The 14770-nt window shown below is 42.2% G+C and overlaps 1 protein-coding gene across 1 annotated transcript in view; it reads right to left on the bottom strand.

The window, feature by feature from the left end:
- Positions 1-1110: 1110 nt before the first annotated feature.
- Positions 1111-14770, bottom strand: part of LOC150074970 (uncharacterized) — an 86636-nt gene continuing 72976 nt past the window's right edge. Inside the window, exon 5 of the mRNA XM_090389014.1 lies at positions 1111-1220. Within this exon, the coding sequence (XP_090245140.1) occupies positions 1111-1220 (110 nt within the window). The remainder of the gene's footprint in view (positions 1221-14770) is intronic.

A 14770-nucleotide genomic window follows, 5' to 3' on the forward strand; every position in this document is an offset into this window, starting at 1 on the left:
CACCAAACATTTCAATGAAAAGTGGGAGAAGAAATTTTTTACGCAGCAATTTTTGGTATTGAGGCCATCCAGGTTGTGAAGGAGGTACATGCCAAGCTTGTAGGACAATTGACAAGGCTGTCCCAAGGCTTAGAAGATCAAGACAAATTTTTTTCATTCAAACGTTTGAGGTTAAAAGCTCTCTTTTAATGGACAGGATTCTTATTAGCCTGGGATGGTATGTTAAAATACAGTTGTTTAGATACTGAATCATGATCAGATACAAACGAAATTGAGAGCAGAGTTCAGTGGACACAGCAGAATTAGAAAATATTCGGTCGAGTCTGTTGTTTCCTACGATAGGCAATCAGATTAATGGCTTTAAACCTAATATTTTAAACTGAGAAAGTTAGATCACTGGATGATGAAGGTAGATTAAAATCTCCACCAATAATAATAGAGTTATTTTTTGAAATTTTAGTGATAGACCAGTTTATAAATTTAGTATATAATTCCGTGGTGGCAAATAAACAGAAATAATGTGAAGAGAAAATTTTGTTAGTTTAGTTCTGATGTGAATTGCAAAATTAAAAATTATCCATCAAAATTAATTGATGGACATTTAGATTCGTGCACAACAACAAACGAATTCTTCAAAATCTTCTTGAAGATCTTGAAAATCTTCTTGCTCAACCGATGTCCAGGTTCCGATAAGATGAGATTATACAATTTGACAAGGTGATCGTTTCGGGTGTAGCGATTTTATTCTGTACACTTCGTATGTTCTGCAGGAGAGTTTCAACCAAAAGAGGAGGCCTATTCATTTGGATTTGTCTTAAGTAAAGTTGTCTGCATTTTTTGACGTTTTTCCTGTGCTTTCTTTTTTAAATTATACATCCGAGAATATATATCTCGAAAACAAAAATTAAATAAAATAACCAAAAAGAAAAAGTCAGCTAATAATTTAAATTACAAATGAAATTAGGATATAATCAATGAAGTCTAATTGATAGCAAGGGTTTTATTGAAAATGCATATTTTTCTTAGCTGATTTTTCAGTAATTTGATAAAAACACATTTAGATTGTTTAAAAAAAAAAAAAAAAAAAAAAAACAAAGAAAAACCTTGCCATCAGCCTGGGTTCCGAGGGCAAGGGTTTTGTCTAAAGTTCAGTCGAAAACCTCCGCTTGTCAAACTGGAACCGGTTACAAAGCGAGCAGTATAAAAACCTGAACTTGTATCTGTAAGTAAAAACAAAAGTATGAATAATGACTTTACAAAATTTAACAGAAAGGAAAATTTCTAAATTAAAGATTAAATCGCATCGTAAATTTGTGTCGAAATACAACGAACAAATGAATCCCACGAATAAAGCGAAAAGTTCACCCTTTATTTTAAAACATAACTTCTGTTTGTCTGTTTCATAACTTTATTATTATTATTACTCTCATATTATTTCTCCCTGATTTATTATTATTATTGTCATTTTTATAAGTATACAGTAACTTTGTTACTGCTTAACGCTTTCTTTACAGTTTACTATGCATGTGCTGTTAAAATGTCTACTTTAAAAGAATGAACGGAATAAGAGCACTGAAAGCAAATTATTTTCTGTGACCATACGACAAACTTATAATAAAAGCTTTAATTTAAATTTACAAAATTTTTCAATATAAACATCACAGCAAAGTGAATTGCTTCCACTAAACACAATCTAAATCCATGACGTGTTAGCATTTCGTCTGTAAGCTGCGTGCGTGCATGCTTTGTCCAATGTACGCGCACAGATTAGGGTTGATTTGAAAATGTATGCAATTCTGCCTAGACACGATAGGAGGGAGTATATGATGAGAGCCTTGTCGATCAATTGGGCCCTGGAAAGACTGTGCAAGGCTCAAGGGGTAGAATTTTTTTAGCCTGGTCTGTACTTGTTAACAGGAGAGACTGCTTCTACAGAGACGGGATACACTTAAATAGGAAGGGTGCAAGAATATTTGCTGATGCTATCGAGACAGTGTTAGGTGGGTCGGAAAACTGCTAGCTTGGGGAGACACAAGGACTAATAGATTAACAGTAGCCACTGGCAGAGGTGAAAGTGATTCTTGCACTGCTTCTGTTGAATGAGCAGCAGCCTGGAAAACAAGATGCAGGGTATTTCAGAGACTGCTGGGAGTCATTACGATACAAGTAAACACATGGGTTGTGTTAGGGTAGCTAAGAACAGCAACAGGTGCAGGTACACCAAATTTTGCTAGGAGTTTGGTAAATAAATTTGATGAATTTGAGATATTGCTCAAAACATCAAAGGCAGATATTGTTGGGATATTAGAGACGTGGTGTCACACAGTTATAAGGAATGCAGAACTGGAATTTGGGGAGTACAACGTGTACAGAAAAAAAAAAAAAAAATCAAATTACTATATTAGGGTTACCCGTAAATGATTACATTAACCCGTATTCGTGTCTGTAACTTGCGTGTGTTCTCTGGTCGATTTGTCTGTTTTGCTGGACGAAAAAACCCCAGTTTCTGAGGGAAAAAACCTTGCTATCTACGCCTGAGACCGACTAACTCAGCCACGGAGTGAAAAAAGCCCACTGAATTTCCTCGCGTCATCGACGGGATTTGAACCGGGACCTTTTCTACGCGGTGTGGGGAGGACGGTGACGATACCACTGTGCTACCCACGCAGATAATGTGTACAGAAAGGATAGACAGGATAGGAAGGGAAGAGTCGTTATGCTATTAGTTAAGACACACATAAAATCCAAGGAAGTGAAGTCAGTCGACATTGCTGGACAGGGCAGTGTCGAGTCAGTTTGGTGTGACAAGCATTGGGAGATCAAAATTGAGAGTAGGAGTGTGCTATAGGCCTAATGACTCTGATGAATACAATAATAAACTGTACAGGGAAATAGAGTGGGCCAGTAGAGCAGATTGTCTTATAATGGGGGATTTTAATTTCCCAGATATTGACTGGAATTTGTGGGTTGGTCACTCACACACTAGCAAGGCTTTTGTGGATTTATTGGATGATTATTTTCTCCATCAGCATGTTCGGGAGGCAACTAGAGGGAGTAATACTCTTGATTTGATTATCAGTAGTGATTCTTCATGCATTAAGAATCTGCAGATAAAGGAACCACTAGGTGGCAGTGATCACAGTGTGCTGAAGTGGGATTTACTCAGAGAGGTAACTACCATCAGGGGGTAAAGGGAAGGGTTTTTGCTTTCGTAAAGGCGACTACGATGGTATGAGACAGGATTTAAATTCTATACATTGGGACCAACTGATGATGTTATCAACAGCAAATTCAAAATGGGAAGCATTCAAAGAACTTATCTTGGAAGCTACTAGGCTTTACTACCAACTAAGAAATATTGTTCAAGGTTTAGGCCTAAATGGATGTCAGATGAACTAATTACACATGTAACAGAGAAGAAAAATGCATGGGATACATACAAATTAACACGTGACACAGAAGCCTATGACAGATATAAGCTCGTCTGTGACCAAGTCAAAAAGAAGATTAGGCAGGCAAAGGCAGATTTTGAGAAATCCTTGGCAAAGGATGCAAAGAAAAACAGAAAATAGTTCTTTACTTATGTGAACTCTAGCAGGAAAGGGATGAATCAGATTGGTCCACTGGATATTGATGGTTCAACTGTCGATGATTCTGCTCAGGTCTCTAACAAAGTAAACGAGTATTTTACATCTACATTCACACATGAGGACTTATTCAGGGAGGGGAATGCCGGAGGTGAAGTAAACTCTGGCAGTGAGCTAGATGATTTTGTAATAACTGAGAGAAAAGTGGAGGAGAAATTGTTGAGGATAAACATAAAAAAGGCATGCGGGTTGGATGGGATCTATCCAGTTATATTGAAGGAGGCAGCAAAGGAAGTTAGCAAACCCTTAGCCATAATAATGAGAGCTTCTTTGGACTCAGGGGAGGTACCCATAGAGTGGAGAAGTGCAAATGTGACCCCAATTCACAAAGGAGGATCAAAGGCTGACACAAATAATTATAGACCTGTGAGTTTAACTTCTGTTCCAGGAAAATTAATGGAGGCACTGGTTAAAGAAGCACTTCAGGATCATCTAGACAAGACTTCAGTTATAGCTCGGACACAGCATGGTTTTGTTAAGGGAAAGTCTTGCCTGACCAATTTGATTGGATACTATGATGCAGTCACAAAAGAACAGGATGCAGGGAATAACTTTGATATTATATATTTGGATCTTAGAAAGGCTTTTGATACTGTTGCACATGGAAGACTGCTGCACAAATTAGAGCAGTGTGGCATTGGAGGCAAATTGCTGCTATGGATAGAGGGATGATTGAGGGGGAGAAGACAGAGAGTCGTAATAAATGGACACTGCTCATCGTGGGCTAATGTCGTTAGTGGAGTCCCTCAGGGTTCAGTGTTGGGTCCATTGTTGTTTTCTGTATTTATGAATGATATTGATGATGGTATATCAAGCTTAATGTCCAAAGGTGGAAAATGAAGTTTAACACTGACAAATGTAAAGTACTACATATGGGAAACAGTAACCCCAGAGCAACGTATCAACTCTGTGGTATTACACTGACAGTGGTAGAGAATGAAAAGGACCTGGGAGTAATTGTGCAGGCAGATATGAAGTTCTCTGAGCAGTGCAGACGGGCTGCCAGGGTAGCTCATGGTGTAGTGTCAATGATATACAGGAATTTTTGTAGCAAGGATAGGGATGTGATTATTCCCTTGTATAAGGCATTGGTCAGGCCACACCTTGAGTACTGTATACAGGTCTGGAGGCCTCATTTCAAGAAGGATGTAGAGCTGCTGGAACGAGTACAGAGAAGGGCAACAAGATTAGTGAATGGAACAAAGGGGTGCTCTTACGAAGAAAGGCTTAAGTTTTGCAAATTACAGTGTCTGGAGACTAGGCACCAACGAGGTGATCTGATAGAGGTGTATAAAGCCTTGTGGGATTCTTCCTCTTGCTCAGAATAATCACCTGAGAGGGCATAAATTCAAATTGAGGAAAGACAGATGTAGAATAGATGTGCGGAAATTTGCCTTTAGCCAGCGGGTGGTTGGTTGGTGGAACAGACTTCCATCCCTTGTTGTGGAAGTTGATAGCCTAAATAAATTTAAGGCTCAGCTGGACAGGTATTTCGAACGAACGGAGGGGTGAAATGTAAGTTTTTTTTTTTTTTTTTTTTTTTGGGCTGATGCTGCATAAGGTGACTTTCTTGCATCATATGCCTCTACTAATGCTAATGCCGCTTTGCTTGTGGGATTGAAAATCTGAGGGTCTGGGTGAACCTCACATTTTTAATCCAACACTGTCTCCTCAGGCCGAATGAAAACTACGGGTTTTTTTTTTTTTTCTTTTCCACAAAGTAAACCTAGTCTTTACTGAATAGGAACTGCTCCTCAAAGTGACAAGGTGGGATAATGTTTATCTACACTTTTCAATTCAAATCGCTCGATTTACTAATTTTATCGATTTTTCACGGTTTTCTACTTCGTAGTCGCTTTAAAACGTTTTATATTGGAAGTGAATAATGAATATAATTTTTTTTTCTCCTTTTTGGGAAAGAATTTTTTTTCTAAATGATAAAGTAGTAGATCTGGCCTTAAAGTGGCCCTAACTCAAACCAAGAGTTCAAACTTGAGATTAACACTTCCTTACCCGTTGAAGAAAATAAGTAACCTTGTCAAGAACTAAAACAGCATGATCTGTACATGGATTTTATTATTATAAAACCCTTTTTCCTTTATGGGATTTTTTCCGACCCATGACGGGTGAAAAAAAAAGGTAAGGTAAAGTGCAGCCATTATCAACCCACTGCAGGATGGAAGCCTCCTCAACAATTCATGCTGAGGGAAATGGACCATAGTCTGCCACGCTGGTCTAGTGCGGGTTGGCAGATCGATCGTATTCAGCAGTCTGGGGCTTGAACCCCGGTCTACTCAGAGCGTGTGCTACTGCACTCTCGCTCATGACCACTCGGCTACGCAGGCCGTTTACTGGCACCCAATGCATGGGGTGGTTGGTTGTGTCCAGTTACATTATTTGGTTATTATTATTGTTATTATTTTATTTTTTGCTATCCCTACTTCTAAGCAGCGCCAGTTGGCATCTTCAGCATAGCAGGATTACATCCCTGCGGTTTATTCCTGCTCCTGAGGTTTCTAAAAGGATAACCAAGGTAGGGTTTTCTTTGAGGACTGCTGATAAAATATCACTGCAAATGTGAAAAATGAAGCAGGAAAATATCATACTCTGATTTCATACTTCCATTTTCAAACTTTCAGTGAAAGAACCTCATCTTAGCAATCCCTTTAGAAACTCAGTGGTAAGATTAAACGCGGGGATCTAACCTTGCTATGCTGAAATGTCAAATGGTGGTAGTTGGATGTTATTCGCTAGGTTTTGCTAGTTATTGCTAGAACCACAGTTAAGCCAGAGGCGTGTGCTGCGGTTGTACTCTGTCGGAAACCACTCGACCAGAGAGGCCTAGCCAAAATAGCTAATCTTCGTAACAGAATAGCTAATCGCTGTTCTAAATAGAACAGAAGGCAATTAACGCATGTACTGATGCGTAATACTGAGGCTGTGGGAGTATTTCTGCTAGGGCCACAGTAGGAACTGTTATTAGGAACGCGTCCTGAGCATATTTCTGTAATGCATTCACAGTATCATATTAAAGAAAGTACTGTAAAGTGCAATCCTTATACATATACAGGGTGCGGCAAAAAAATTGACAAAAAAACACATCGTTTTAAAATAACATAGAAGGATAAAGTGCAAAGTGTATTCGTGTCAAACGGCCCAAGGGATTTTCCCCATCTCCGCGTTGCTTTCATTGTAGGAGTGGGGTTCAAGCCAGCGCCGCCGTATAGTGAAGACGTGCACTTTAACGCTCCGTATAAATTCGTTTAAAAATGTGCTTTAACTTCAGTTCTTGTCTCAAAATGTGTTTTCACTCAAAGATGTCTACTAGTGGACTTCCCCGGTAAGAAAATTTGAAATTTCTGTTGGGAAATTAGCAGGTTATTTGCGTTAATATCTGTATCCTTTGTTTGCCAGACCGCAGTGGTCACCATGTGGCCGGCAGCAGGGATATAGAGAGGCGCCTCTATCTCGTGGCTGCCACGTAAATACCTTGCACTTGACTGGGGAGGGTGCCCCCATCAATGCTAAACCCAGGCTGAAAGAAAGCCCTAACTTTCTGTGACAGTAAAGTGCACTTACACCTATAACTAGATGCAGCTCTTAATTCGATTCAGGCTAATTTTGATTTTGAATATTATTTTGGTCTCAGTGATAAAGACAATTGTCCGTTGCTTTTCCGGATTGTATGACGACATACAGAACTCCCTGCCTGCACGAGCTGCCGACACTAAGCTTGTCCGTAACATTTCTGGAATTTACGCCTCAGGGCACATTGACCCACTCCTCACTCACTCACGGTGCCTTCAGCGACTTTCCACGTATTCTGTATTTGCCTTTCAGTTTTTCGTTGTCTTCAAGGACGCTGCTAATCCTTTAAATAGCAAATACCTACGGTTTCTGCAGACATGAGCGAACCTACTACTTGCACAGGGTGTGGTTATCAAGTTGACTATGTCCTCGTGTGCACTTCGTGCAAAGCCGTTCGCCTCTGTGGGCCATGTAGCCCATACGCTGACCTGAAAAGACTCGCAAAGAAAATTAAAAATTGTTGGAAATGTCAACTTTGCAAACAAGCAGAAAATGACTCAAGGAATATTGATGACACTTCATCTAATTTACAAACTGATCCGGAGTGCGTATCCCGCCGTGATTTTATTCAGCTAAGGGATTCTGTTAACGAAATTCAGACCGCAATCTCTCAACTTTCTGCTGAGTTTACACGGTTAAAGGACTCAGGGCAACAGAGAACCGACACCACAGGTGTGAAACCTGATAAACGTCTAGAACTGAGGATACCTGAACCCAGTGTGTCATGCTCAGCAACCACGGACGCAGTTGTTGAGAGTACCGAGCGGTTGATCTCCCGAATTAACCAGCTTGAAAAAGAAATATTAAACTTCAGGACACCCTCATCAGAAGCAATAGCAAAAATAGATCATGGAAATGAAATCTCAAAAGCACAACTGGCAGAGCTACAAGACGACATCACAGTGCTACACAAAGAAAACAAAGAGATGAAATTTATACTCCTTGATATCTATAATAAGATCGAACTGAGTAAGCTAGCAGATCCGAGCAAACTCACTAACCTTCTGAACTCAGACGATCTTAGTAGATTATATAAAAATTACCCAAAGGCCATTACGGTATCAGTCTGCCCCGAATGCAGCAAAAAATCAATCCCCAGTCCTCCATCAGAAGCTCCTGGTAGGAAACAATCTGAAAAACGGCCAAACACTGGACATCCTCGAGCGCCATCTCCTCGCTCCAGCCAGCTTCCAAAAACAGATGTGAAAGGGCAAAAACCACCCACAAAAGCCCAACATTCACGTACGCTCAAGTTGAAGCTGAAAGGGGCAACTGATGTAAATTCCACTCAACGAAAGAGAGGATTCCACAATTACAGAAGCAGGCTCCACCAACGGTCAACGGCACCGCATATAGAAACTCTCTTACCTGCAATAACGAATTCTCTACCTCTATGCCAATGAGGCAAAAGTCATCATTTCCACCTTCACACCCAACTTCTCTCAATGCCTGTCCCGTCATACCTCACTCGCACTGCTCATCTTCACAAGGCCTGGGACTCAGTGTCGGAGCGAATACAATATTCGAGCCAGCGGATTCTTCCACACTACAAAATCCACTCCCAGTTCATCCCAATGCAAATCCATCCTATCCTATGCAACCAGAGGATAGTACACGTATGAACTTCAGAGTGAGCCAACGAGCAAGTATAGCTTCACGTGAATGGCTTCGAATTGGCACATCGACCAACTCCAAACTGCAGCCTTCCCACACACCTCCCAGACGGCAGAAGTCCAGAACCTCTAGTGGACTTTTCATATCTCGATTAGCCCCAAATACCACAGCAAATCATGTTGCCGAGGTTCTGCGTGATCAACTAAACCTTCGACTAAAGGTGCAGCAACTTCACACCAGGAACCCCCGCTGCGCATCGTTCAGGGTTGAATGCGCACAAGACCTGTTCAATTTAGTTGGAACCGAATCTATCTGGCCTATTGGCACCATTATTCGACCCTTCTATAATAGGAGAACCAGTCACCTTCCCCAACCTCCACCTCTGCACCAAAACCAAGTCTGCAACATCACCACCCACAGCTGACGACTCATTCCGGGACAACCTCCAAAGATCTCAGCAGTCCTCCTTTCATACAACTGCTCTGCCAAGCGCCACAGTCAAAGCACCACTCCGCCATAATAAGAGTATCCTGAGTCCCTTATGTGATGGTCCACATAAAATACCAGTGCATTTGTCGATAGGAAGTCGTGCCATTCGCTCGCGAACATGCCAACTCAGGACACCTCCAATCAGGACGGAAGTTCGTCGAACACCTGTCATCAGGGTGTACTTCCAAAATATCAGGTCCATTAGGAACAAACTAGATTCAGCAGAACAGATCTTCCTCTCCCAGGTCGCTGACGTGGTCTGCCTCGTGGAAACGTGGCTTCAACCTAATCAAGACACACTCTTCTGCTCAGCTATTGCTGGTTACCACATGCTGTCTGCCTCCAGGGAGCAATCTAGAGGCGGTGGAGTAGCCATACTGTACAACACCTCCCTATTCTCATATGAGAATTCTACCTCAACTACAACTCAAGCCTTCGAAGCGATTATAGTCTCGCTACGCTTCCACTCCAGCCACATTGATATCGCATCTGTGTATATTCCTCCAGGGCCTACAATTGAAATTATTGAAGATCTAGGGAACTGGCTCTTAAACCATCTTCGTCCGTCTGCACAACGCCTCGTTTGTGGTGATTTTAACCTGCCTCCAAACCGCCATCACCTCTTTATCAGGCTCTGTGAGTTCTTCAAATCCATTGACATGACACGGGTCAATGAGAACCCCACCAGGGGATTGAACCTACTGGATCTCGCTTTTGCTTCAACACCGTGCACAGCTGAGGATGATCCCATCGCATTCTTCCTGTCGGATCACCAGCCTATAGTTTTGACGTGGTCATTGCAGGTGCCAAATTTCAACATCCCTGACAACAAAATAATCAAATATGTTTCAGTACCTAAATACCTCAATCCTCAACTCTGTGTAGAAGCAGCATCCTGCATTCCTTGGGATGTCCTCATTGACTGCGACCTCAGCCTCGCAGTGACACTCTTGTCTAACTGGATTAAATCCGTCACCGACTATGCTGCCACCAAACGAGTAACAGTAACTCCCTGTTCCAGAGCGTGGTGGACTGCTGACCTCAACAACAGCTTCAAAATGAAACAAGGCCTACATAAGAAATGGAAACTTACGAATGGGAGTCAAGACAGAATAGCCTTTTCCCGCGCCAGGGCCCACTTTAATCGAAAGAAAGCTGCTGCAATCCAAGTAAATCTTAACCGCACTCTGAGGAAAGGAAAGCCATTCTATGCTGCCCCACATGGTGGATCCAATCATATGCCTGATCCTCAAGAATGGCTAAAATAGATCGCCAGGTTTTCAAATACAACCACAGTCCCATCCACAGTTGTCCAGTCTGACTATGAAAACCCTTCAGATGTCCTAGGGACTATCCAGATCACGAAACAGGAGCTCATACGTGCCATCAATTCCCTTCCCACAACAGCCACTGTTGGGGAGGATGGAGTTCCGCAATTTATGATCAAATGCTTGAGCGCATTCATCATAGACCCTCTTCTCTCGATCTACAACAGATGCCTCACTGAGCATTATTTCCCACCCCAGTGGAATACGTACAGAGTGTGCCCCATCCCTAAAAACAAATTTGCCACAAACGTCAATCAGTTCAGACCCATATCAGTTGCTTCTTGTCTGCTAAAAACTCTTGAAAAGGCTTTGCTACCCACAATCACTCACCAAATCCTCCAGACGAAACCATCCGAAATCCACTATGCCATCGCAGGAAAATCATCAGTCACTAACTTGGCAGCCACCACAGAACGCATCCTCTCAGCATTCGAACAAAGAGCTGAGCTAGCAACCACATATCTTGACATAAGCGCAGCCTTTGATGCCGTGTCGATCCCGGCCTTGCTCCTCCTATTAAGGAGAAATTTCACATTCGAGATGATATGCTGTGCTTTTTGGAATCGCTTCTCTGTCACAGAATACTTATTCTCCATCGGCAACAACACACCCTATCCTGCGACATTACTGCTGGAGTACCGCACCGAGTACCGCAGGGGGGTGTCCTATCCGGTGTCCTGTTCACAGCTATCATCGTGCCCATTATTGCCTCAACGAATGGTCTCCTATGCTATGCCGATGACCTCAAACTGCTGACTCAAATTAACCCTGGCGACAATCCCGTTCAGCTCAGCAACAAGATCAATTCCCAACTTAAGGATCTAGAATTGTACCTGGCAAACTTCAATCTAAAAATCAACCCAGTGAAGTCTGCCCAGGTTATATTCTCCCTTAAATCCATGCCGACAGTACTCAACGTTTCACTCATAGGGGTACGAATACCAAATGTACCCTCGCACACAGATCTTGGCGTTCTGTTTGACCAAAAGATGTCCTTTGTCAACCAGATCAACAAAATCAGTACCAAATTCTCTCGTTTACGGTGGATCTCAAAGAAGCAGCTGCTACATGTCCGACATCCTGTCACTGTCAAAAGGTTCATCACCTCCACCGTTTACCCCGCCATTCTCTATGGTGCAGAAATATGGGCCTCTGCTGCACCTACAAACCTCAAGCGGGTGTACACCGCTGAATACTGGTTACTGAAATGGGCCAATAACAAGCTTTGTCTACCTCCCGCTACCACAACCACCATGATGGCACAAGCACTCGACATCCCGAGGTTGAAGTTCCTGATCGTGGAAAAGAGGCTGGTCTTCACAGCCAAACTCATCACAGGCCAGATATCATCTCCAAATATTTGGAACGCTTGCTCTTGGAGGATTCCACAGCCAAGCCTAAGGTCGGTACCAGCACTCGTGGCTCACCACAACAGGCTTGTACTCACTGATAGATTTCTTCTCAAGCAGATGCTCGCTGCCCTCAACCGTGTGGACGCCGACATCGACAGCATAATAAGTAAGAAGAAGGACAGACAGAACTTTATCAAAGCCCTTGAACCCTGATATATGGCCAATTTGTATTTATTTCTGTATTTATGTCTAGCTCTGCGTTTTTATGCTGTATTTGTATTGCTTTTGCATTTGTGATCGGTATTTAGTAGCCTTTTGTATTTGTTCGCTGTATTTTTGTAGCCTTTTGAATTTGTTCGCGGTATTTTGTAGCCTTTTGAATTTGTAAACTGTATTTTGTAGCATTTTGTATTTGTTCGCTGTACTTATCTTTTCTCTAACTGCTATATGTGAACCCCTGGCGCTCGTCGCCGTGATGGGATATTGTGCTGTAACTCTACTTCACAATAAAGATTTATTTATTTATTTAAACTCCATTCCATTTCACTGGTAAGGCCAGAGATTTAAAAGTGAATGGATTTTGTAAGTGTAGTGTCTATCTTTGTTCTTCTGACCATTTTCAGTTGAACCCCTGCTGAGGCCCAACGTTGCCCACACTTGGCCCCATGGAGGCAGACCAGGTACCCAGTAGATTGAGATTTATACTGACAGGCCCTGTCACACCTAGTTTCCTGAGATTTCAGTGGCTAAGGCCTAAAGAAAAAAAAAAAAAAAAAAAAAACACGTGGGAGTGATTGCTGAGGAAAGTTAGGCCGAGAGAGATTTGCGTAAAGTTTGGAATTCAGAATTTGTACCCGTATGATCTTTTATCATTGTGTGGGGAGTACATTTAGTGGACAGACAGAGTAGGGGAGGGAAGGCTGAAGAACTGGGGAAAATACAGAAGTATGTGGAAGATAGGGAAGGCGACCCCAGGTGATTAGTGAGGCATGCCCACTCCCCACAAGGCGGAGAGTGGGATGGCGTGGAGGGGATGGAGCAGGCGGTTCTATCCCAAATGGAGTTCTCCAATTGAGTTGTCACTCGTAGGACCAAGTCCCGTCCAATTTAGTCAAGTCAGTTGGATGGAGTTTACCATCCTCTCTGATTCCTCGTGTATTGCTTTTAGCGTTCTCCTTCTTGAGAAGAGTTCTTGCGCAAAGAAAGTCAGGGCTCTGTACTCGTTCTCCATATCTAGAAGGCAGTACTCCTGTACTTTGGGAAGGTATCTTATTTTCGTGATTAGGATACACGTGAGATCCTCACACTGCCCGCAATCGTGCATGAGGTGTTCTCAGGTCTCTATTTCACTGCACGTACATTTGGGTCTTCTGTCAGGGCGAAGTCCACTAACTTTGCATTAAATGGCACATGTCCGGTGAGCAGGTATGTTGTTTGCAATCCCGGAAAGAACCATTTTGGCGATTTTGGCTAAAACCTGTCTAGTTGCAGCATGAACTTGTGGATAATGGCACCTTTAGTTGTTTCAGCTCACCTATTTTTTCAGACCCGGAACAGGTGCGCATGAAGCCTGGACTTTTCCGTCTTGCGGTCATTGGTCAGGTCTATTGTGAATTCTTGGAATGTGGTAGCATTTTTGGATAGATAGAGGAGTCCAGTTCTTGTTATACGGAATCACAAAAAGGAGTACTGCAGGTCTGAAACTGATAACGAATAGATGGACCATGTCTTCACGGATAATTCAGTGCAAGCAACGCCCGACTTTGGCCAAAGTTTCTTACCACGTTTTCGTACGAAAAAAACTTGGTATGAAATTGCGGAAATAAAATCGAAGGTCACTTTTCGATTACATGTCTATTTATACGTGACGATATTACGCCTCGGGCGCAATTTATAAACAAATATGAAGGTGATGATATCAAGCTTGCATTAACCAACCTACAACCCAGCTAATTAACCACGAGCACAGACAGCTATTAGAATACATTGCTATTTATAGAATGGAGATAAACCCAACTAAATCCACTAGGTTTGGTTGGGAAAAAATGAAGAGATAGTTGCTGCTGTTGTAAGGTATTTAGGAGCGATAAGGCTATATTGCTCCGCGTATACTGTCTGTAAATTGAGTGTGTTCTGAGGTCGATTTTTTGTTTGCTGAACAAAAAACCGAGTTTCTGGAGGAAAAACCATGCTGCCCCCGTCTGAGCCCAACTATCTCATCCACATTGTGAAAAGGCCCATAAAATTTTCTCCCGTGAACGAGGACTGGAACTCCGGTCTTTTCTGTCCTGTGTGGGGAGAAGAGATAGTCTGAGGCAGCATTAGCTCTTGTGTCCTTCCAAACCGTGTGGGAAACACGTAGGTTGAATCCTGCCAATCCGAGTAGAATTTTTATGAAGACTGATGTTAGATTGCCCATAAGATTTTTTTCCCTCGCTGTGGTTGCGTTATTCGATCTTGGAAGTGGTTGCATGGTTTCTACCCACCTCTGGAAATTAACGTTTTGCCTTCAGTGTTGATGCCTGATTTAATAGAGTTTAATGAGTCATGCTGCTTTAAGCTTAGCATTAAACTTAGTGATCACGGCCAGACTGACAACCTAGACAGTGAATACGTGTCCATATGATTCATGTTGTCACCATACCGAAACAACTAGAACAGAGATTCATCGAATTAGGAGACCTATTTCCAGAGTCAATGTTCCTGTGTACACTATACCCATAATTTCGCGTTTTTATCTGACAAGAGTGGA

Source organism: Mastigoproctus giganteus, chromosome 14, assembly GCF_048544385.1.
Source record: "Mastigoproctus giganteus isolate SK-2022 chromosome 14, ASM4854438v1, whole genome shotgun sequence".
NCBI lineage: Eukaryota > Metazoa > Arthropoda > Arachnida > Uropygi > Thelyphonidae > Mastigoproctus > Mastigoproctus giganteus.